Source organism: Neoarius graeffei, chromosome 22, assembly GCF_027579695.1.
Source record: "Neoarius graeffei isolate fNeoGra1 chromosome 22, fNeoGra1.pri, whole genome shotgun sequence".
NCBI classification, from domain to species: Eukaryota; Metazoa; Chordata; class Actinopteri; order Siluriformes; family Ariidae; genus Neoarius; species Neoarius graeffei.
In genome coordinates this window covers 28,692,052-28,718,064 of record NC_083590.1, presented here as the reverse complement: position 1 = coordinate 28,718,064, position 26,013 = coordinate 28,692,052, and the positions used below count along the sequence as shown (strand labels likewise).

The 26,013-nt window shown below is 41.4% G+C and overlaps 1 protein-coding gene across 1 annotated transcript in view; it reads left to right on the top strand.

Annotated features, from left to right (window-relative positions):
* Window positions 1–26,013, top strand: part of pip4p2 (phosphatidylinositol-4,5-bisphosphate 4-phosphatase 2) — a 51,425-nt gene that overhangs the window by 4,367 nt on the left and 21,045 nt on the right. The window contains exon 2 of the mRNA XM_060904721.1: window positions 23,745–23,893. Within this exon, the coding sequence (XP_060760704.1) occupies window positions 23,745–23,893 (149 nt within the window). The remainder of the gene's footprint in view (window positions 1–23,744; window positions 23,894–26,013) is intronic.

Here is a 26,013-nt window from a genome sequence, read left to right as displayed (position 1 = left end):
CACATGGCGTCATCGCTAATCGCATAACCACACTTGGCACATTCTAGTGATTTACCAAAAATCTGTATTTTTAAAATAAACAAATATCTAAGAAATAATTTAAGTAACAGGACAGTATGTTGACATTGACCTTATCAGTCAAAGTTAAAAAAATCATCAAATATACAGAAAAGTAAATGAGAGAACTAACTTTTGGTCTTCCCATGGCCTTCAGAAGACACAACTGATGTAACTTCCTGTTGAGCATGTGATTGAGAATGTTCCAAATTTGTCAGATGGGGTAATATGTTTGGGTAACAGGACTGAGTGAAAACCCAGGGACACGACTAAAATATGTATTTTAACTAAGATATTGTGGATTTCTTATGAAAAAAATATATTTAAACCATGGATAGGATATGGAGTCACACAACAGTGCAAAAGAAATACTGTTTCTGAAGGATTTTAATCATAATATTTCATAGTTAAGCATAAAGTTAGAGTGCGGGGACAGGTAACACATGCTATTTTTCAGTGTTTTAGGTAGTTTTTATTAATCCTTACAATTATATATCTTAAATTTGAAATCAGATCAATGTGCAGGACATTCTGTGTAAGAAGGAAATGTATTTTAAAGTCCACTTTTATGTGCATTTATACATATAATTTTCTAGGGATGGAAATGGCACCGATTTGGTGGAATGGCTCACATGTATTAATCTAAATGCAGGTAAACAGCGTGTTTTTGTTGTTGTTTTTTTTATCCAAATGAGAGTCGGAGCTTACCCATCTGCGTTCTCGCTTCTTGAAGGCCAATCTTGTGGCTGATTGTTTTGAAACAATCTGACTTTCAGTTGTTCGTTCAGTTATCCGTTCATTTGCTTCTTCCACGTAAGGGCGAGATGGCAGCAATATCCAGTTTAGAAATCAGATGGCTGCTCCACTCATTCTCTCCATACTGAGTACTCCGCCATTACTGCTCGGCTTAGGCAATTACTAAAACCTGGGACGGGACGGAATGTCACCGGTTTTAGAAACAACCACGGGGAGGTCACTGCCCGAGCGATATGTCCTGTTCCGTGTTTTACCAACAACCCCCCGGTTCACACTCCAGAAGAACTGGTGCAACTGAACTTACTTTCCTTTTAAAAAATAAATAAAATAAATACTTTCCCTTTCTTGTAGTTTTCTTTAATTGTTGGTACTGCACCCTCTTTCAATACAGGCTTATAGCCAACGCTCCTCAACAGATCAGAGGTCTCGTACGAGTCTTCAGTAAAATGTGCAGAGCAGAGGAGAGACCACTTCATAGCCGCCCAATGTGCCCGTGAACTTCTCGCAAAACGTGTCCAAATCTTTGCAGTTTGAACATTCTTGGGCCATGAATGCAACGTAAATCCACCTTCTGTCGTGTTGCTGCACCCACCAGCGACACATCTCCGTGGCATGGCGATAATTAGCTCAAAATGGAGGATCGGAGTTGCAGTCAGCTCTATGTTTCAGTGTAGCGGAAATGGCGATGAGACCGATAGACTTCCTGCTGTGATGTTACAGACGTCAAGGTCATTCACTCAGATCGCTACCTATATGAATCACTTTAATCGTAAAAATTACTATATTAGATTTATTGTTAACGCTTAAAACTATTCCTGTGCCATTCTTGAGGTCTCAAGGCATTTATAAACGAAAGTGAGGCCATGGCTCTGCGTATATGCTTTAAGGTAAATAAATGGGAGTATCGGGGAAACATTAAACTACGCTAAACTACAAAAAAGGAGTGTGATCCTTGAGCAGAAAAAGAATAGCACAGACTACAGGGTGTGGTTTTGTTTTGTTTTTTTCTTTTTAATTCAGAAATGCACCAATTCCCAATTTGGTATCACAGCTAACCTGAAGTTTAAATAATCTCAGTGGAGATACATAACTTCTATATATAAGTATAAATACGCAAGTGATTATAGAAAATCGCATGTGCTGACTGGTCGAGAGATTCAGACTATTTCTCGATAATCACCTCGAGCGACTCGGCAAAACGGTGGTCAATCACTTCGTCACCGTAAGTGAGGAAGAATTACAGATGAAAGAAAATGCTGGTCCTAAAAGCACTAAAGATGCTACGAGGTTTGGTCGAAAACTATTCAAAGGTAAGGTGGAGTTGTGATTTATTTTATCGATTTCAAAACACAGTATTTTATGTGCGTCGGCGTCGGTGAGTGGCACAAGCTTGTGCACGCCGTTATTACATTTGAATGGTGCTTTTGAAGTTTGAAATTATATATAATTTTTTAAATAATCACTTGTGTATTTATACTAAAGCAATTCTCTGCCTCAGGCTCAGGGAATATCAGTGAATAATAACCTCGTCTTCATCTCAGTAATTGTTCACTAAAATTCACTTCACCATTGGCGAATAATTTATTAATTGTATATCTAAAAATAAAAAGTATTTCAAGGGTCTCCATTGCCCTTGTTGACAGCGTCATGTCATGTGGCATACTGACTCAGGAAAGTGACTGCTCGCTTGTACTGCACACCGCGCCATTGTTTCGCAACAGGAACAATCCCAGTACTTTTTGACGTACACACAGAATGAGTGCTTTCATTTTTTCTCTGTTTTGTGAATCAGCATTATCGAAATAAGAGAAGCATTTGAATACTTCTTAGCAGTACTCTACTTGTCTCTTATATCAGTAAAGAGCATATTGACAGTTTATTGAAATTAAAGAAATGTAGCTTGGGAAATGCAACCTTTGGACAGAATGCTGGCGCCTTATCGGTTTCCCTGCTTTTTCTTGACTCAGCTTTTGTCTTGTTGGATATAAACCCAGGGCAACCAGTGTGGAACAGTGTCGCATGCTATTGATTACATACTGATCTTTCCATTTGAAATCATGAGTGTGACGTATGGAAAGCGAAAAATATTCCTTGCGCATTATAGAATTAATGAATAAAACACAACGGACCTGCTGTTATGTTAAATATCAATAATCAAATATTTCTTTTAAAAAATCAGCAACTCTGTGGCATTGTTTCCCTGTAACGGCACATGCCGTGAAGTGTTTCTTCTTCTTATAAAAGAGCTGCTTACCATATATTAGTTTTTTTTTTTTTATTATTTATTAAGGACAATCATATTTTTATTTGCAGAAAATACAACCTAAAAGGACAAGCATCTTTTGTCCTTGGACTTTCCCTTACCTGAACACTAGTGTTAAAATAACACATTTTTCCTTAGTAAATGTTTTCAGCATGACTGTCAGGACTGCTGTTAGAAAATTAATTGATAACTTATGACCAATCAGACGTAGCACTGTGGTATTTTTAGATGATACGCTATGTTTTCAGAAGTATGTGGACACCTGACCATCAGACCCATATGTGGTTCTTCCCCAAATTGTTGCCACAAAGTTGGAAGCGCACAGTTGTACAGGATGTCTTTGTACACTGTAGCACTGTAAAAGCTCTCTTAATTGAAACTAAGAGCCCGAACCTGTTCCAGCATGACGATGCTCCTGTGGTGTGCCAAGTTTGGAGGAGAAGAACTTGAGTGGGCTGCACAGAGAATTGACCTCAATCCCACTGAACAACTTTGGGATGAACTGGAACACTGATTTTGTCAGGCCTTCTCATCCAAAATCTAGTGGAAAGCCTTCGCAGAAGAGTGGAAGATGTTTATAACTGAAATCTGGGATGGAATGTTCAGCAAGCACATGTGGGGCTGATGGTCAAGCGTCCACAGACATTTATAGTGTATATTAATAGATCATGTAGTGTATTTATAGATAATGACCATTTGAAGTTTTTTTTTTTCCATTTTCAGTTATTTTAGCAACTTCCCTAAAAGTCCAACTGAGAACAGACACAAGATGAAACATACTTGGTTCCTAATTCTTCATAAACATGTAACTGTCAGAGCAAAAGTAACAGTTGGTGTAGTTGTTGTCATGAGAATTGGCATCCTGACCGAGACCGGTGACTTTACTAGTACAGATGGTTGGTTCATTTCAAGGGAAAACAACAGAGTCTATGGAACTGTGTACTGGAGTGATGACTCCATTCTTCTTAAAAATATTCCCACAGATAGTGTTTTGATGATTGAGGTGGAGAGCGCCATCTAACACATCACTCCCAAATCGCCCATAGGTGTTCAATTGGATTTAGCTCTGGGCACTGGTGAGTTCACAATTTTCATTCTCATCGAACCATTCAGTAAGTTATCATGCTCTGTGGATGGCAGAGTCCTGAAAGAGGCCACTCCCATCAGGATGGAAATGTTCCATCATAGGATAAAGATAATCAGTCAGAACCACTTTGTATTCATTTTCCGGTTGAGAGTACGTCGTGTGCATTCTGGCTACCGCTTCTCACCGAAGCTGCCTTTTTTTTTTCTTTCCCTTCTTTGTGTTTTGTGTAGTTTGATGTTTGTTTGAGTGTTTTTGTCCACCGGTTGTGGTGTAGCTCCGGACCCGGTTTTGGACGTCGGTTCCCTCCAGGCCTTGGATCGCCGTGGGTGATTCCTGTGCTCCTAGCTATGGACTGCAGTGAGCTCATTGCTCGTTTTAACATTGTGGTTCTCCAGCACTCTGTGCAGCAGTGCTTTAGTGCTTGGAGTGATGTTCCGAGCAATGTGGCTCAGTGGCTGCTGTGCAGGCGGTTTGGGGACATACCAGCGCTCTGCGTGGCAGTGCGTCTGTGCTCGCTTTGTGGATCCATGGCATGGTGTTCCGAGTGATGTTGCGTGCTGGCGGTGTGGGACTTGTTTTCATGCTCCTTTTGGTGGGACTGTGGCTGCTACACCATTGGAATGACATCCTGACCTTGATTTGGTGGAACCCCCCCCCCCAATAATTGTAAAGCGACCTTGGGTTTTGAGAAAGGCACTATATAAATTGAACTTAATAATAATTATTATTATTATTATTATTATTATTATTATTATTAGGGCTGGGTTCAAAAGATCGATCCACGATCCGATATCGATTCACGTTCAAAAAATACGAGATCAATTCAAAAATGTGTGGATCGATCTCTTCCAGGTGGCTATAGGCACTATTTTCTCAACCGCGCAAGGACCGCTATAAAAAGCGGGTGCCGGCAAACGAAACCGAAACTTAAGAACACGAGATGGCTGAAGCTGCACAGCTAAAATCACCACCTGGCCTGAAAGCTGACGTATGGCATTACTTTGGATTAAAATGAGGACAGAGACGAACTCAACAGAACAAAAGCAGTGTGCAAACTGTGCCACATAGAGGTAAAATATAGTGGCAATACAACCAATCTCCGCAACCACATATCCAGGCACCACGCCGACACAGTTTCAGCTAAACCTGCGGCGAATCAAACTGCACTGGGGAAGGCATTTGGTGTTAAATTTCCTTCAAATTCTCAGCGTGCCTTGAGCATAACCGAGGGTGTCAGAATATTTATTAGTAAAGACCTATGCCCCTACAGTGTCGTAGAAAATGCTGGATTCAAACTACTGGTGAAGAGACTGGAACCACGCTATATCCTGCCCAGTTGCAAACATTTGAGCGAAACTGTTATCCCAAAAATGTGTGCGAAAACAAAAGACACACTTGCACATTCGCTGAAGTCTGCCGAGAGGGTGACGTTGACCTGCGACTGCTGGACCTCAAGAAATACCGTGTCATATCTGACTATTACGTGTCATCACATTGACGAGGAATGGAGGCTAGTCTCAAGCGTTCTACAGGCCAGAGCAGTTGAAACGAGCCACGCTACAAGTAACCTTGCTGATCTGCTCACTGAAGCCATACAGGAGTGGGAAATATCTGACAATTTTTTTTATTTTCTTTGTGGTCATTGTTGGTTAGTTCTGGTCATTGTTTTAATCCTGCCATGGGTATGTTAATCAACCAAAAGATGGCCACCAACTGTCATCGTTACACTCTGAGACTTATCAGTCAAGCATCATTTCTTACACAATTGCTGTGGTTGCTGAGGTGCTTTTTTTTTTTTTTTCCTTTGTGGTCAGAAACCCTGCCATGGGTATGTTATTCAACCAAAAGAGGGCCACCGAATGTCATGGTTTTGATTTAGAATTCAAATAAAACCTGGGTTTTTTCATTCCAAAATAAATCCTTTAAATCCTTGACTCTTCTCTCTCTGTGTCCCTCTTACACATACACAGATACATGCACAAACACATATGGGGCTGTTCCTGTCAATAGGGACAGTTTCTACTTTAAAGTGACAATCCAGCAATATCTAAGTAGACTGCTATCGGATCAAATCGGATCGTGACCGTATGAATCGGAATCGAATCGATCCAGGAAATCTGGATCGATTCCCAGCCCTAATTATTATTATTATTATTATTATTATTATTAGTCAACCCAAATGTTTTGCTTTGGTTACTTTTTTTTCCTGAAGTTGCTGCTGTTGGCCAAAACTGGGTCATGCTCCATAATGGTGGTAACTAGGTCACTAATATGAGCAGGTTTAGTAAAATACAGTCCAAATATTTAGGGGTGACTGGGTGACCTACAACTGAAATTCCCACACAGATTCCAAGCCACATGCATCCCAATCATTGTATTTTTATACTGGGTTCTGCCAAAGCCAGATTTGAAGCTGAGCAGCAGCTGGCTCCGGGGTTCTGTGTTGGAAATAGGCCTCTCATCTTACATGTAGTGTCAGAGGAAATCTACCCTGGTTTACTAGAAGACACAGGTGCTACACTGATATGTGAGAGAGAAATGAATCTGCCTAGATATTGCTGAATTCATTGACTTGTTCCCATTGAAGGAGCACATTGTACATCTTGGTAATGTAAGACAAACAAGTGTTGCCAGGCTAAACAAACCTCGCCCAGCAGCACTTATTTTATATCTATATGTTGATAATGGTAATATTTCTCAGTCCTCAGCTGTCAGGTTATAGCCCATGACCTTCAGTTTGACCTTTCAAGGTCAAAGATTATGGTGCCGAATGAAATCCCATATGGCACTTCCTATAAGTTGATAATGGTAAATATCTGTCTACCATCAAATGTTCTTGAGTTATAATGGAAAATGTTATTTTGACTGAAAGGTTGACCTTTCCGGTGACCTTCACCTTGATCCGATTACCTCCTAAATTTAATCAGGTAATATATGGACCATTGCCCACCTTCCCTGAAAATTTGAAGTCCATCGGTGCAACCGTCTAGACGCTAGATTGTTAACAAATAGACGCGCAAACAAACAGCACTGATTACAATACTTCGCCCCAGTTACTCCGTCGCAGGCGAGGTAATAAGGCAGAATGAAAGCAGCTGTGGCTTTCTGTCAGTTCTCAGAACCTTCCACTGGCATCAGAACTAAATTGCTCAACTAAGGAGTATGTTTATAATGGGCCAACCAAAGCCACTGCCAGCTGTATCTCGACAGTAAAAAAAAAAAAAAATAATAAATTACACTTGTTTTAAGAAATGACCTGTTATCAGTGCGTAAAATGTTATGGGAACGCAGGAGCTGCTTTTACACGGGCATTTGGGCTGGAACAAGTTGCCCCAGCGCAACTGCCCATCTAAACACAATTTGTTCCAGGACAGTTTGACACCGGTGGGCACAATTTGCTCCACTTTACGAGGTGGTGCAACTTGTTCCCAGTGTAACTTATTCCCACTTACCATCTAAACACAATCGGTGGGTGGCAAGTAGGAGGGCTTACGCTTGTGTGGTAGCATTCATCCGGGTCCTTTACCATCCAGACAAGACCGCTTTGTGGCAAATTCAGTGGTCAGTTCTTCACAAGTGCATTTGCTTATCAAACTTTGCCTTTAGACGATGGACTCAAGAAACTCCTAAGCCAATTGCAGTGATGACTGGACTAAAAAGGAGGTTCTTACCCTCATCCACTTATTGCGAGACACAGATACCCAGCAGGATTTGGAGACATCGGCCCCAATGAGCTGATTTACCGCCGAATCACCGAGCGTTTAAACCGAGAAACAAGCAGCGAGAGGACAATAAAGCAAGTTACAAACAAGCTAAAAGACTTGAGAAGAAATCGCAAAATGTCTAGAAAATAACCAGTAAGTATACCTGCCATTTTGTTTCTGATCACTGATTTGCGCATGCACACTTTTGTGTTCACTGGTCTAATTTCCGGTTTGTCACCGTTAGTGCGAGTGCGTAAACACGAAGGAGAGTGGGTGCACTTGTTCCCGCTGCCTGTGTAAAATCAGCAAATGATACTGATTCAGGGCGGCACGGTGGTGTAGTGGTTAGCGCTGTCGCCTCACAGCAAGAAGGTCCGGGTTCGAGCCCTGTGGCCGGCAAGGGCCTTTCTGTGCGGAGTTTGCATGTTCTCCCCGTGTCTGCGTGGGTTTCCTCCGGGTGCTCCGGTTTCCCCCACAGTCCAAAGACATGCAGGTTAGGTTAACTGGTGGCTCTAAATTGACCGTAGGTGTGAATGTGAGTGTGAATGGTTGTCTGTGTCTGTCAGCCCTGTGATGACCTGGCGACTTGTCCAGGGTGTACCCCGCCTTTCGCCCGTAGTCAGCTGGGATAGGCTCCAGCTTGCCTGCGACCCTGTAGAGCAGGATAAAGTGGCTAGAGACAATGAGATGAGATACTGATTCAAGGAACCATGTTATCCTTGTAACAGGTCGAACCTGAATACTTCTAGGTGTAAAGCCTGTCCTTGTTGACAAGTGGAAACTTGTCTTACTTTATGAGCAGTGTTGTTTGGAAAGGGAAAAGAAATCGAATCAGTGAAATTTGATATCTGTTAATGTTTCATGTGAAGCATGCACCCACACTGTATCAGGTTGCCTTCTGCTGTTGTTTTTAGATCTGCAAACACATTGTGGACCTGAGTATAAAACGTGTCATGTAGTTGTTTGTGGTGGAGCTTTGTGTGTGGTTTATGTAACGCAGTGTTTCCCACAGACCAGGTGGCAATTTATGGTGCTCCACTGTGCCGATGACGGAATCGTGCGCAGTGGTGTCGTGGCAGTCGGTGGAGTCGGTCATTGGGGTGTATGCAAAGTGTTTACAGCGGGCGGTGTTCAAACACACAGTATTTTTCTTCAGAGTCACCTGCTGGGACTATTTTAAAGCTACAAGAAGTATTTGAGATTATTCAATCTAAATTCGTTTAAGTTCTTCAAGAGAAGACAGCTAAAGCAATTTTTACCAGAACCCTGCCTGGTTTCATTCCTCGGCCCAACTTTACATTACAGGGCAGGCCATTAGTTTGCTGGGCTTGATGTTGGTGGAAAACCTGTCTTTTAAATTTATGAAAATTACTCACCAAAATTGAAGTTAAAGTTTAGTTTTTACCTTAGTTTTTTGCCTTTTTGGTGGCAATCTTTTAATCATTCTTTAGTTGACATTCAAGGAATAAATTGGAAAAAACAAGCTGGAGGTTCAATACTCATCTGGGTTAAAGCAGCAAACATTGAGAGTCAATGAAATTATAATAGTCAAATAAATACGAAGTTATTATTAGCCTATAGGCATCCTACAGTCAGACCCTCCAGGATTTCGCGATGTTGCGATTTGCAACATCAACGCAAATTCAACCAATCCCCGCAAATTCAGGGCGGTGTTGCAATTATATCCAATCACCGCAACTTTCCCGCAAATTTGACCAATCGTTGGCGTCGTCTTGAGGTGACGTCGACAAACTACCTTCCGCCTTACTTCTGTGTATATGTTCAAGAGAAGCAGCATGTGTGCAGTGTTGCCAGATTGGGCAGTTTAAAGTGCATTTTGGCGGGTTTTGAACATATTTTGGACTGGAAAACGTCAGCAGTATCTGGCAACACTGCATGTGCGAGTCAGTGTTTATGTAGGCTTAAATTCTGCTACTGAAAGTGTGTTATGTTTACAGTGAAGGACTGTGTGCACTTTATATTATTATTTTTTTTACTTAATACAAGAAATTAATGGATGCCAACGTTTTTGCCAAAATGGTATTTTATTTTCCATTGTTTAGGCAGCTTCAGCATCATACTGTGAGATTCTGTTCCAATTTTTTTTTCTTCTATGAAGCCTGAGCCATTTATTTTATTAGTTTAATTTAGTCTTCAGGAGAGACTGCCTGCACACAGTACTAGTATTTAATAGTTTTTTTTTTTCTTGCATGAAAGCTGAGGCATTTATATTATATTTTAAGGTAACTTCATGTTGTGCTGTGAGGTTCTCTGCACTTTAACTTTTGAACCAACAGATGCATTTGGATAAGTAAAGCCTATTTTTCTGCATTTTTGTAGTCCTGGTAATCTTTTATATTGGTAAAGATGTTTATAGGACCATTTCTCAGTGTCTTTGTTCTTTTAATCAATAGTTTTTCAGTAATAACTTAATATTTAACATATCACTCAATTTTAATCACAAAAAGAGAAAATCGCAACAATTTCTCGCAACTTTCACTTCCTCCCGCAATGTAATCGCAACAAAAACCTAAAAACCACCAACTTTCATTGCAATTTTTTGGAAACCTCCCCGCAACATCAGACATTTTAGCCCGCAACAATCACAAAAAAAGGCCCGCGAAATCCTGGGGGGACTGTACAGTAACCTACCTCAACTATCGCATTTTATCTTTATCACACTGTTTGCTGCATTTCCAACGTTATAGGCTGGATGTTCAATATTGATAACATTATAAGGCTAGCAGTTCATAAAGCTAGCATAAGGCTACCTTTTCTGAATTACATACTGGGCAGGTGTGTTTGAGCACAGTACATCATACTAACCTTTGGTAGACTCCAGATATCGTTGACCGTATTCTCTGTGCTAAATATCACGCAGCGTTGGGTTTTCCTCTTGATAGCCCTCGAGCAGTATGCGTGGAGAGGAGGAGTGGGCAAATCAGCTGCCAGTGTGTATGCGTATCAGTGATGCAGTGATGGTTTATCTACTTCGCCAATAAAGTTAATAAAGATGTTTCTTAAAATATTCAGATTTTATGCTTCAGATAGCATCAACTAGGCATCCCCGCGAGTATAACAACATTTTATTTAGGCTAGTGGGAAATCCTTGTTTATTGTGAATGTCAAGCCATTATTAATAACTTGCATGAATGCTGAAGCGGGATAAACGGGATAATGCAATAGGGCCGGTTCCTCGCGTCAAGCTGCTACTGTATGCATCAAAATTGGTTTATAGCCTGACTCGGGGATGTCCGTTTCCTGTAAGCCAAGAAGGCTATGATAAAGCTCATCACGAGCACGACGTCGGCTACCTTTTAAAATAAGGGGTTGGAAGGCCAATCGGGAAGGCTGCGTTATTTTTAATTAGCCTAATAGGCCTACTTGCAGTCCAGGTATATGCGCAACGGCAGGCCTGTGTACACGTCTCTCCATCTCTGTGTGCGCGCACGCGTGAACGAGAAGAAAGAGCACTATGAATGAACAGAACGATACGCAACAGAATTTTTTTTTTTTTTTTTTCAAAATCGCGAGTCTGATTGTGTGGTGATAGGAATCCATTGTGTGGCGCTGCGCCACACAATGGTCTATGTATGGGAGACCCTGGTAACGGTCAGAGACATAGCTGGAACTTCAAATTTTCTGACATGGGAGTCTTCAGTATAAAGGACGTTTACCGTGAATGTAATGCTTTAAAATGAATATATATCATTAGTAACGACCAGAATGAATTAATAAAGCTGGGGGGAACTAATATTAATTATTTATTTTATTATCAAACACAAAACTATCAATAAATCATGGCTTCTGGATCCCGGAAAAAGACAGCCTTGCCCCAGGGCTAATCTCACATGACGTCATGTGTGAAAAAACGGTTATCTGGGTCATTTCGGTTCATCTGACTCTGTGCTTGTTTACTCGCTGAAATTGCATATTGTTGTTGGGATCTTATAAAAATAACGACGTGAAAGCGCCGAGTTGTTTGGATGTTCAAATCCATTTACAACAGGACATTTCAGTTCACAAATTTCCGAGAAATGACCCTAATCTAAAGCGACAGTGGGTGAGGTTTGTGCAAACGAAGCAGGCAGATTTCGTGTCACCTACTAATAATAAATCCGATTCATCAGGCGTTCATCACCACCAGAGTGACCACATGGGAATTACTGGAGCAAAAAGAAACCCATTTATTTAATAAATGACATTTGATCTGACATTTGGACAGTTCGTCGATTTCCCCTATTATCGTCCACTTCATATTTTCTTTCAGTAATGACACCGAATAAGTGAATAAAGATTATATTTCCGCATTTATCGAGGTACATGTAAATATTTTCCCTATATTTTGCAGTGGCCAGCTTAGAATAAAAATCCACAAGCCAATCTGTGTTTCCAATTCTCTCTGGCTGGTGGTGCGCTATCGGCGGTGAGCGGGACTGTCGTGAACTGAGTGAACTGGCATCTGTTTCTCATTTTGGGTGCTTGAAAAGAGAACCATCTACTCTGGAATATCCTTGATAATCATCTGCCCTTTCATTCGACATATAAGAATCCCAGTCACTATCAGAATTCTCTCCATATCGAGACTGGTCTAACCACTGCTGCGCACATGAGCAAAACTGATACCTGGATTGTTCCACATGTGACCTCACACACCCCTTCAGGATCTTCTGGTTCAAGTCTCGGCAGATTCCGTAAAAAAAAAAAATCGGCTGATTTTTGATTTTCCATTAATTTATGGCCTTTTGGATCAGCTGTGGTTCGAAAACGCATGGTCAATCAACATAATTGTTGCTTTTTACAAGGAAAATGTCTGGTTTAGGGGTGTTACATTCACTTAACAATCTGTCTTATTAACTTCAACAGAGAAAGATAACAGGATCTAACTTTAAATGTAACTATAAATGGATAAGAAGTATGAGACAAAAATAATTGTAATCAAAATGAGGAATAAAACACCTCGATATGTGCCGTCAGTGGAAAATAATCCACTTTGGGGTGGTAACAGTAACATCACACCACACTGTTTTTGATTATTTTTATGTGAACCCCTGTCTTGTTTCATATCAAGTAGTTCTTTCATTGACAATGTGTGCGTGTGTTTTGTCATCCACTGAGGCCAAGTTTACATTAGACCGTATCTGTCTCGTTTTCTTCGCGGATGCACTGTCCGTTCACATTGAAACGCCGGGAAACGGGAATCCGCCAGAGCCCACGTATTCAATCCAGTTCGTGTCTGGTCCGGTGCTGTGTAAACATTGAGAATACGCGGATACGCTGTGCTGAGCTCTAGCTGACGTCGTCATTGGACAACGTCACTGTGACATCCACCTTCCTGATTCGCTGGCGTTGGGATCTCACACACAGCGGCTCAGTCCCGAATCACTGCTCGTGTGCTTCACTCGCGCGCTCTGTGAGCTGCGCAGGGCCGGAGTGCGCACCCTCCAGAGGGCACTCGCTGTTCAGGGCGGAGTGATTTGGAGCGCAGGAGGAAGCGCTGAGCCGCACTGAGGTTTATTTACACATTTCAACCTCCTTCAGGCGCTTAAACTCAGTGAGAATATGAACATCACAGCCAGGTGTGTTTATCTGCTGGAGAAGGTGTTCGCTTGCCATCCTTCACTTGCAAGTGGTGAGTGACTTGCGCATGCCCGATATGCACTGGGATCATGTGACGTGCCGTCTAATTAGTCATGTGATTAACGTATCCGTGTATTGGCGTTGCTGTGTGCACGCGAATCGTTTTAAAAACGTTAATCTGATGATCCGCTGATTCGAAATAATGTAAACAGGGCCTGAGACACACGTGTTTGTATGTGTAAAGTTAGTCAGAGCCAGGTGTGAACATTTCCAGCATAAATACAATTTTAAGGTCAAGGGAATAGACAGGTTTCTAATAGTGCATTGTTAAACTAATAATGGGGGCAGATGCTCCCACATCAGTGATCTTCACACTTCACTGGTTTAGTTGATAATTGAGATGGTGCATCGAAGTAAGGGAGAATTGGTCTTGTTTAATTTACACAATGAAGCATCATTTAAGTTTTAAGCGCACAAGTACTACTGGGTAGAAAATTCATCTGCACTAATGATTAATCAGTCCACTTCATGTGGCATGGTGGTGTAGTGGTTAGCACGGTCGCCACACAGCAAGAAGGTTCCGGGTTCGAACCCAGCGGCCGGCGAGGGCCTTTCTGTGTGGAGTTTGAATGTTCTCCCCATGTCTGCATGGGTTTCCTTCGGGTGCTCCGGTTTCCCCCACAATCCAAAGACATGCAGTTAGGTTGATGTGGGGTGGCCCTTGAGCAAAGTACCGAACCCCTGACTGCTCCCCGGGCGCTGTGTGTGGCTGCCCACTGCTCTGGGTGTGTGCACGCATGTGTTCACTGCTTCAGATGGGTTAAATGCAGAGGATGAATTTCACTGTGCTTGAAGTGTGCATGTGACAAATAAAGGTTTCTTCTTCTTCTTCATGATAACTGCTGCTTTGTTGGATGTGTAGAACAGTGTTGGATTTAGTAAGTAAGAAAGATATATGTTATAGTCCACGAAGTTTCTTGTGAGTCTGATGGTGTAAATCGATCTTGTAAATAAGCATGTGGGTTTTTTTTTTTCTTCCCCTCTCTCTCGCTCTCTCATTTACAAGGTTTATAATTAGAGGTAAGCCTAGAAGGTTAGAGACACCATTAATGAAGCAGGTGGGATCTACAGTCTGGTGTTACATTATTAAATCTGTTTAGAGGTTAAGCTTTAAATAATCACTTTTTCGTATGCCCCAATGGATTTAATTAATGTCATTAATCTTTACTGCAACAGAGGCCAGAGTTGCATTATTGATTGAAATGGTACATGTCTATCGATTGAATCCTGTAGAACTATAGACAAACCAAAAGGGCACTTGGTAGAGCGGATACCTCCGCCAAGCCACATATCAACATCCAAATCAAATCACTTGAACCTTGGGTAATGCTAAAGCTGTACACCAAATTTCGTCCAAATCTGTTCACTCCCTTTTGAGTTATGTTGGGAATAGACAGGAAAAGCCTGGATCCACATACATATCCAGATTTGTATCAAAATCTAATCAATTGTTCCTTGGCCCATGGCCCACCTTTCCTCAAAATTTCATCAAAATCCATTCACTACTTTTTGAATTGTGTTGTGAACAGACAGACAAAGAGGTGAAAACATAACGTCTTCCAACAAAGTTGGTGGAGGTAATGAATCCGACTAGACAAGTGCAGATGTATGCCCTTTTTTTCCTAGTTAAATTCAGATAACATAAATATAATGACCTGTGATGATCTGGCGACTTGTCCAGGGTGTACCTCGCCTCTCGTCCATAGTTAGCCGGGATAGGCTCCAGTTTGGCCACGACTCTACACAGGATAAGCGATTACAGATGATGGATGGATAAATATACAGGGTTCTCCACGGATTGAAAATATAGGGGGGTGAGGGTCAATTGGATGACCTTGAAACAAATTTGCATAAATTTACATTTGCATAAAATTTGCATAAACTACTCTCAAATAGTAATCATTTAGAATAGAGGAATCAATTGGACCGATACAAAATCAATTTGGATCGATGTTTTCGATGTCGACAGTGGAACGCTTACGTGTAAAACCGAATCGCTCGAGAGACGTTTCGACAGAGTGTACGCACTTCAAGGGCTACAGTAACACTGACATCCAGGTTATATCCTAACAGTTTTATAGGCAATATCACGCTTGCCGCACCAACTTTGAACTTTTTGTTTTTATCCTTTATTTCTCTGCCGACAATAACAATCCGTTATCTCGAACTTGGTGTCGATTCACACGTTATTATAAAGGCGTGTTATCTCCCGGCACAAGAAAAATGTGTTAAAAACGCCGAAGTGTGAAACGCTTTTCTTAGACTATAATCGTCAGACTGACTAAACTAATTGCTGGTAAATGAGTTTCGCACTCGGGCGTTGTCGGTACTCCAACAGAGAAAGGCTATCTGTCACAAAGAAAACAAAGGGACGTCTTTTTGTAAAGGGGCAGCAGAAATTAAACGGGCGGGAATCACAGAAAGGGGGGCGGCCCGCACCTCTAAAACCCCTCGTGGAGAACCCTGAATATATAATGAAAATCATGATCATGTTGTTGATATTTGATGAACTGCTAAAAGAAAGGAAACGTATACTTAATGTGGCATAATCAAGTACTGTTTTGTGCATTTAAGCTTTCCTCATGGTGGTACACTTGTTCATATTGAACATATGCAATATTGAGAATTATTATACATACAGGACACTTTTTTGATGGACTAAAAACGTGTTCTATTTCCTTCTCGCGGATTTCATTCATTTGGTTTGATAGCATGCAATATAGGCGGCACGGTGGTGTAGTGGTTAGCGCTGTCGCCTCACAGCAAGAAGGTTCTGGGTTCGAGCCCAGTGGCCAACAAGGGCCTTTCTGTGTGGAGTTTGCATGTTCTCCCCGTGTCCGCGTGGGTTTCCTCCGGGTGCTCCGGTTTCCCCCACAGTCCAAAGACATGCAGGTTAGGTTAACTGGTGACTCTAAATTGACCGTAGGTGTGAATGTGAGTGTGAATGGTTGTTTGTGTCTATTGCCGCTTTTCCACTACAAACGCGGCTGAGTCGGGCCGTGCCGTGCTGAGTTGGGCTGAGTCGAGCTGAGTGGGGCTGTTGGAGTTGCATTTCGACTACAACCGCGCTGAACCGTGCTGGCTGGAAGTGGGTGGACACATTGGGTGGAGTTAGCGAAAGTGGGTGGACGTCACGTGATGTCGTTAAGCAGCGCAAACAGTGACATCAGTGAGCTTTTAAGCGGTAGTCTCACAACCCGAATAGTAAACAATAAACATCGAGGACATGGAGTCGTTAGTGTTGCTGGTCTTGGTTCTGTGGCTTGTTGTCACCGACAACGCCAACAGATACTGGCAAGAGCGTATAGATGAGGCGAGGCGCATAAGGCTTCAGAAATTTTCGTAATTCTTCTTCTTCCGGGTTTACGGTGTTTACAGATCCCAGCGTGCTCGCGGGGCGTGTGTGGGCATGTGAGGACACTCCTCCTCACCAATCAGTGCACAGGGGAGTGTCTGCTCACGCCCCCAGCCTCACTCAGCTCGGTTTGGCTCGCTTCAGCCCCACTCCAAAACCGTGCGAGTTTTGGGTGCTGAGCAGGGCTGAAGCGAGCTGAGTCGTGCTGTTTTTTGGTAGTCGAAACGCGAGCCGTGTCGGGCTGAAGTGAGCTGAAGCGAGCTGAAAAAGGGTAGTGGAAAAGGGCCATATGTGTCAGCCCTGTGAAGACCTGACGACTTGTCCAGGGTGTACCTCGCCTTTCGCCCGTAGTCAGCTGGGATAGGCTCCAGCTTGCCTGCGACCCTGTCGGACAGGATAAAGCGGCTAGAGATAATGAGATGAGATGAGCATGCAATATTGTTAGCATATCGCTTATCCTACGTGTATTACATCACTCTACCCAGTGGAGAATGAGCATTGAATATGGTTTACCATCTTGCATGGTTATCAAGACATGATGTCACACGTCGGAGATGTAAAATTTCCACGCTAGCGAGTGAGCGACTGGGACAATTTGTAAACAAACATGGCCGCCAGGTTTGCTTCGTTAAATGCGGAAGATTTTGAGAGAATTTTGAAAGAGAAAGACGTGTTGAACACCTGAAAGGAATGTGTATGTATAATGATGATATTGGCTGACTTTTTTTTCATGGTATATCAGATGTATGTATTCCATTCAGCTACTCGTCTTTGACTCGTTCAATATCATGCTAGCTGAATGGAATATATCTGATATACCGTGAAACAAAGCCAGCCAATATTATTTAAATAATGAGCAGAAATATTAAGTACACAAGAAGAGCTTTACTGAATGTCAGCTCAGCATTTCAGCCTGGAGAAACGAACACGCTAGTGCGTCACCTGCACAGTCCCGATACTAACTTGCATGCTGCAGTAGTTCTCCGCTTTGACCTCATATAGTTTGTAAGGTAGTATAATACCTGTACACACCCTTGTAGATCAGAATATCATCACAATTCCTAAGTTTTACTCAGTTGTATATTCACTAAAATGCTTAAAGTGCATATTCTGGACCAATTTAATTTTTTTTTTTTATATGAAAGTATGTCCCTTTACACACTCATCCAGAAGGATAATTTTGCACAAGGCCATCTGTCTACAGCAGAAAACAATAAAATAAAACGCGTCTGGAAAAATCCCAAGGGAGTCTGGAGCCAGATTCGTGACGTTACCTGCGGAAGCGCCAGCAGGCTGCGCGAGCTTTGCACGGTTTCAGTGCACAGCCTGTGTAGACCAAGCGCTCCCATTTCTCTCTCATTGTCCGGTCTTTTGGGAAACGATGAGTACTAATCCCATCAAGATTGGTGTTGCTACACCCTCCTACGATAAATCTGTTAACCATTTTAATAATTACGCGATAACGTTGAAGAAATTTGCAGAAAACCACCAGGTCGTTTTCTCATAAACAAACCAGCGCTGACTTAGGATTCAGAGGGAGGCGTCCCGCACGCGACATCACAAAAATCAATGTTTGCCGGGAAATCCAAATGCCAAGTTTTTTCAGAGGCGGACCAATTCGCCTCAAATGGCTTGATTTCAACTGAATTTTTCTGGTATTGCGCAAGGTAAAAAAAAATTGCAGAGACTGCAGAATGTTACAGATATTTGACCAAAGTTTAATATAAAATAGGAGAATTACATTGATCTTGCTCCTGAATTTACCCGTGATATGCACTTTAACCTTTTTTAAAAGCCTCGGTTGTAGCTGAGCTGTCGCATGCACTGTAGATGTCCAAGTGAAAATATTGCTTTTAAAATAGTAATATTTTTAACATAATGTCATAAATGGATTAATGGCAATTTAATAATCATGATATGACCGTGCACGGTGTGTGTGAACTTACTATTTTTGCAAGCTCCACATCCTGCCTGATTAATTCACATGACTTGTGAACATGGTCGTTTCACAACATCTTCCTGTTCCAGCGCTGCAACAATTCCTCACAATAATGCTGAAAACAAACTAGTTTTTTATAGATGCTGGGGAGAGGAAAAAAAAGTGTTCGATTGGTTGAACTGAACATATATATTTTTTTTAATAGAAAACTGTGTGTCCTGTAGTATCATAAACCATATACAGCTTGGCAGGGAAGAGTGTGCCCAGCGTTATTTTAGCTACATTATTCTCATACCTCCAGTGCAAAACCAGAGAAACAAACTTGCAAACACCAGACTGGCATTTTGGTGAAATTGGACGTTGTGTACGCACTTCGTTTTTTTTTTTTTTTGGCTGAATGAACAGCAGAGCACGAGGCTCATGCAGGCCTGACTCGACTGCTGAATCTGGAGTTGACATGAAAGACTATCAAAATCATGACATTTTCTTAATCTGTTTAGATTTTTAGAGTGAAAGCCTAGCCAACAAGTATACGGCTCAGAGTATGCAGAAATTTAATCTTCAAACCAATCCTCATTGCAGGCCGATTTACTTTTTTTTTAAAATCATGCTTTATATATATATAAAATATACACTCCGGCCACTTTATTAGGAACACCCATCCACCTGCTGCTTGATGCAGTTCTCTAATCAGCCGATCCCTTGACAGCAGCACAATGCATCAAATCCTGCAGATACAAATCAAGAGCTTCAGTTAATGTTCACTTCAAACATCAGAATGGGAAAACATTGTGATCTCAAAGTGTGACTTTCTTTCACTGTGGTATGGGTGTTGGTTTGAGCCAGATGGACTGGTTTGACTATTTCAGAACCTGCTGATCTCCTGGGGTTTTCACACACAACAGTCTCTAGAGTTTACACAGAACAGTGCAAAAAACATCGAGTGAGCGACAGTTCTGTGGGTGGAAACAAACGCCTTGTTGATAAGAGAGGTCAGAGGAAAATGGCCAGATTGGTGTGAGCTGCCAGGAAGAATATAGTAACTCTCTACAACCGTGGTGAACAGAAAAGCATCTCAGAACAAGTTCCTATTAAAGTGGCTGGTGAGTGTGTGTAACACGCAATGCCTAGCCCACTCACTTTAAAGGCATTTGTTTTAAGCTTTCTATATTCTATCATTTACACACTGACCTAACCCCAGTTTATGGAATTACTGATATTATAATGATCCCTGGTCTAGACGACTTGGTCTAGAATCTCCTCTACCCCTTGGCACAATATGTAGTAATTATCAAAGCCAAGCTTGTACCACAGGATTTGGGTCATTTTCATAATCCAGTGTTTCACTGTTCAGTACAGTAAAACCTCACACAATGCACTCGTTATTGAAAAAAAGAAGAAAAAATTGTGATCCTGACTGTTTAGCCATGTTGCTCCTTTGTGTTGAGACGGCTCTACGTACATAAATCGATATTCGCTAATCTTATCAAATGTGTTTCTTCCACTCTGTTATCACGGGTTGTTAATTACAGAATGAGAGAGGGTATGTTTAATCATGATGGCATGGGCAGTAGAGTTGAATAAATCATTTTTTTTTTTTCATGGTCCGGTTTCCATCAAATTGTGCGCTCTGATTGGCTCGCGAGCGGTCCGGAATCCTACGATCTGGACCCCGGTTACGGACCTTTGGCGACTCGATCGTTCACAACAACAAACGTGGCAATTTTTTGTCAACATTACGCATTTCTCAATATAATAGCATTAATTTTACAGCATGGCTAGCGATAACAACAGTGTTCACAGCGAAAGCGAGTTTTTACTACCCTGAGGAAGACGAAATAAAAGAAAACGTTTCAGGAGAAAGCCGAAAACAAGCTTGTAGCAGGTTTGTTCTAAATATGGTTTCCCTTTCGGGTGCTCTCATTTTCTGTTATAATTTGGTAAAGAAAAAAATAAATATATCATTCACCAGCTTAAGGTCGGTCCGTATCGTGAAATACCGTGGCCGAAGTTTTCTATGAGACGTTTATTAGCATTAATATGAAAAGTTGTAACGTGACGTTTTCAGACACAGGAAAGTGTTGAGAGCTTTGCAGTTTCTCACTATCATGACAACCTGCAATTATTTGTCTCATTAACTTGCAAGGAGAAAGAAAGAGACATCCTCAGCAGCCTTTGTTTTGTGGATGTTCCCCAACATTAAATATAACAAGAACATTTATTTGATGCGTCGTTGGTGAGCAGGTTCCTTACATGTTGAGAAAACATAGATATTATCAGGTTCAGGTCGTCAGTCAGCTCAGCTTGAAGAAGGCTATCATGGTACCAGTGAACAGTTTGGGCACAGTCGATTGTAGATGCATTTCGTTGTCTGAAAGACGTTTTGTTAAAGACATACTGGTTGAAATTGTTTCTGTGACTAAAGTCAATGAGAAGTTAACGCCATGTATACATTTATTTCTGAATCAAAAAGTATATTTTTTCTAAGTAATTTTAAACAAGTACATTATCTGGGGACGAGTGTTTTACTGGGAAATACGCCACTCGTATTTTTCATACAGACTACATCCGGGACATGGAGAACCAAAACCGTGACATAAATCTGTATCTGTCACTTATGAGGAAATCAGTGAATTGTTTTTGATAAATTTGGGTACTTTTTTGTTTGTGTCTATATAATAAAAGGAAAATCACACATGCTGGCTTGAAGATATGAAGTTTATCATCTTGTGTTGAAAAACTCACATTTTTCATATGAAATACGTCACAGATCTGAGTGAAATGATTAAATAATATTGGCTGGCGTTGCGTGGTCTATCAGATAGATTCCATTCAGCTAGCATGATACTGAACGAGTCAAAGACAAGTTCAATATCATGCTAGCTGAATGGAATAGACCATGAAAAAAAAGCCATTTATTATTATTATTATTTTTATTATTATACACTTCATATCGGCATTCTCAAAAGCCAATGCTAGTTTACCCACAACTTGGTGCTGTTAGCATGGCAATGCAGTCACCTTCCAGTCAGCATAGCAGTAGCGCTAATGAAGGCCAACATGAGCTTACCTGCAACTCTGTGCTGTTAGCGCGACAGTCCTGTTACCTTCCAGCAGGTGTAATGCTAGCGAAGCCCAGTGCTAGCGCAGTCAAGCTGAATATTATTTTCCCTGTGTAATTTCCATCGTTACTTTTAAAATCAACATCGATAGCTACACACAACGGAGCGACCTGGCCACCAAAGTTCTCTCAAAATCTTCCGCTTTTAACAAAGCAAACCTCACGGCCATGTTTGTTTATAAACTGTCGGTCACTCACTAGCATGGAAGTTTTACATCTCCGACCTGTCTCTTTTCCAGTTTTTCGATGTCCATTGGTATGTTTTTCTCTTGTAAGAATATATAATGAAGTTTTGGTAGCCTTTCGGGTGTTCAGCACATCTTCGGTTTCAGTTTTTAGTTTATTTATTTAGTGCTTAATTATAGCATGGCTAATCCTAGCAGTAGCACTGGATTAGCCTCGTCTTCTCTCTTTCCTGGGGGACAAAGAAATGATTGTGCGCATGTGCAGCAGAAAAGTTTTGTCATTTGGATCTTCACATGAGCTCTGATGTGATGTCATGTTGTCTTGACAATGTGCAATGTTGTAACAATACTGCACGCTCATTCTCCATTGGGGACAGTGGCATAATACATGGAGGATAAGCGATATGATAACAATATTGCATGCCATCAATAAACCCATTAGAAGGGAATAGAATACATGTATGTTGTTTACCAGCTGGGAGGTCCATATGGTGAAATACCGTGACCTGAGGTCTTGAAAGTACTGAGCGAGGCCCTCTGGGCCGAGGTCAGTATTCAAGGCCGAGGTCACGGTATTTCACCATACAGACCGACCTTAAGCTGGTAAATATTTTTTTTTCTTTACCAAATTCTAACGGAAAATGAGAGCGCCTGAAAGGGAAAACTGAGCCGCCATTTTGAATCCTCATTCACGGCTGTAATGCAAATGGCTTCCTCCTCGGTATACAAGTGCACTTCCATGGCAGGAAAAAAGCTACATTTTGCTGCCTATGTAGTCCCCTATTTATACAAATTGAGTCATTCAGGATTCAGCCATGTTTTTGCTCGGCGTTAGCAACAGTTAGAGGTTTTTAGCTTTCTCCTGAAATGTTTTTATTTTATTTTGTCTTCCTCAGGGTAGTAAAACTCGCCTTCGCTGTGAAGACTGTTATCGCTATCCATGCTGTAAAATTAATGCTGTTCTCCTGAGAAATGCAAAAATAAATGTTGACAAAAATTGCTACGATATTTGTTGTTGTGAACGAGCGAGTCGCCGGAGGTCCTTATCCGGAGTCCATAACTGGGGTTCGTATCGTAGGATACGGACCCACTCGCCAGCCAATCAGAGTGCAGGATTTGATGGAAACCAGACTGCGAAAAAAAAAACGTTTTTATTCCATGGAAAAGGTGTCCTGTATGTATAATAATTCCTGATATTTCACTCCGATTATGTTTTCCCACTGACTAGACGTGTGTTGTCAAAATGGTGAACCGGCTCAAAATTAAAATTCTTCTGATTTTAACTAGCAATTTTTTTTTTTTTTTTTTTTTGTGGACGTGTCCATGTAATATAAAGAACATTACATGGTAGCACGGAGATATGAAATTTATCTTCTCGTGTTGAGAAATATACATAAACTTCATATCTTCATGCCACCATGTAATAGCCTCTATATATTTCATTGAGTTTTAGCCTATTTGGGACCTTTTAAATACGGCCTCTTGGGTGAAATTGGTTCATGAAGCTGGTTGTGAAGATGCCAAGAATATGCAAAGCTACATCAGTAATACTCTTAGTAGTTTGATTAACAAATTTTTAACCGGTAATATGCATGAAATATAATCTAATATATATCTGTGTGTGTGTCCTCTGTTAGCTGAGCTTCCTCCCCCATACACAGCCATTGCCAGTCCTGATACAGGAGGAGTGCCGGTCATTAACTGCCGAGTGTGTCAGTCTCTCATAAACCTGGATGGGAAACTCCATCAGCACGTTGTGAAGTGCACGGTCTGCAATGAGGCCACGGTAAGAAAGCCTCTTACTTGCTACAGCTAATGCTTAGTCATGTACAACACCACTTCTGCTCTCTCTCTCTCTCTCTCTCTCTCTCTCCCCCCTCTGCACAGCCCTAAGTGATGTCTTCACACAAGTCAGTCTTTGACAGGAAGAGAAAAGAATGGAATAAATTTTGCAGTATTTGCTTGTCTCGATCTCAAACCATGTTCTCTGTGCTTTGAGACTCAAACATGTTTCTTCATTTCCTCTAACTGCATGTGGATTAGAGTGCAATTCCTGCAAACTGTTCTCAGCACAGGAGTTCACCTAGATGGATTTTGGTCCATTATTATTATTACATTCACTTTTGTAGGACTATTATTTTGATTAAACCAAAAACAGTGTGTAGTAGGGAATCTCACAGCGTTATGTTCTTCGCCAAACATACCCATTGTGGATTTTGCTGTAAGTGCATCATATAATTACACAATCTGAAAATTTGTTTAGCAATAACTTGCATCGTCTTTCGGCAACAAACGCGTCTTTCACTTGTAACGAAGCAATGGAGCATCTAATCTGCTTAGTCATGATGAGAAAGCTGCAATAGCGTATTTCACATGATTCAGAAGTTGGCATACAGTATGTGACCATGTGTGGTTCATCATTGTGCTGCTTGTGTGGTGTGGCAGAGAAAAGCGATAACAGCCCATGACTGAGGAGAAAAGTTAAAATCAAAATGCTTTGGAAATGGTATTGAATTAGTTAAGACACCAAAGATGTAAACCAGAAATGGTTGCTGACATTTATTTGTTTGTTGCCTTGTGTATTGTAGTGCTTTATACCCAAGTATGATTGATTGACAGCTTAAAAGGCAGGAGGAGTCTGAGGTGGATTTAAAAAATAAATAAATAAAGGTTTTATTTCTCCAATAAGAAAAATCAACTTACACAAACTAGCAATAACGTTCTGGGCTCCTAAAAGAGGTCAAAGAAACAGAACTGAGCTCAGGCTATGATAATGAAGTAACTTAAAGCAGATACGCAGAACCTTTATTTTTAAATACATTTCTGAGCGGATAGTATCGCCATCCTTGACTCTTGTATGCTGCATAAATGGGAATTAAAAATATATATTTTTGAAAGTGGGCGGCACGGTGGTGTAGTGGTTAGCGCTGTCGCCTCACAGCAAGAAGGTCCTGGGTTCGAGCCCCGGGGCCGGCGAGGGCCTTTCTGTGCGGAGTTTGCATGTTCTCCCCGTGTCCGCGTGGGTTTCCTCCGGGTGCTCCGGTTTCCCCCACAGTCCAAAGACATGCAGGTTAGGTTAACTGGTGACTCTAAATTGACCGTAGGTGTGAATGTGAGTGTGAATGGTTGTCTGTGTCTATGTGTCAGCCCTGTGATGAGCTGGCGACTTGTCCAGGGTGTACCCCGCCTTTCGCCCGTAGTCAGCTGGGATAGGCTCCAGCTTGCCTGCGACCCTGTAGAAGGATAAAGCGGCTAGAGATAATGAGATGAGATGAGATATTTTTGAAAGTTAAAATCGACTGCAAAGTTGGCGTTCAAGCTGAGCCAGCCAGCCCTGAGTGCGTGACGTCACAGCGGTAACCGGTTTTAAGGCCGAGGCCTTTGACAGCTATAGACCAAAGTCATATAAATAAACATTTATGGTGAAAGTAAGAAATAGCGTTACCGACTTGCTCAACTAAGACTGATTTAACTTCATTGATTGTGGGTTGACTCTCATTACAACAGGATGGGTGTTATAACTTATGCAACATACATGTACATGCATGCATTTTCACTGATAAAACATAAAAGGCTCATTAAATAATCAGATGAACTGAGACAATCACATTCTGAAGCAAATTAAATAATCTCATACCGCTAACTTAAACACACAATACACATTACATGCATTAATCTAAATGCAGGTAAACGAGTTGTTTTGTATCCAAATGAGAGTTGGAGCTTACCCGTCTGTGTTCTCACTTCTTGAAGGCCGATCTTGTGGCCGATTTTGTTTTGAAGCAATCTGACTTTCAGTCGTTCATTCACTTCTTCCACATAAGGGCAAGATGGCAGCAATATCCATCGGACAAATCAGACGGCTGCTCCACTCATTCTCCATTTTCTCCATACGGAGTACTCCGC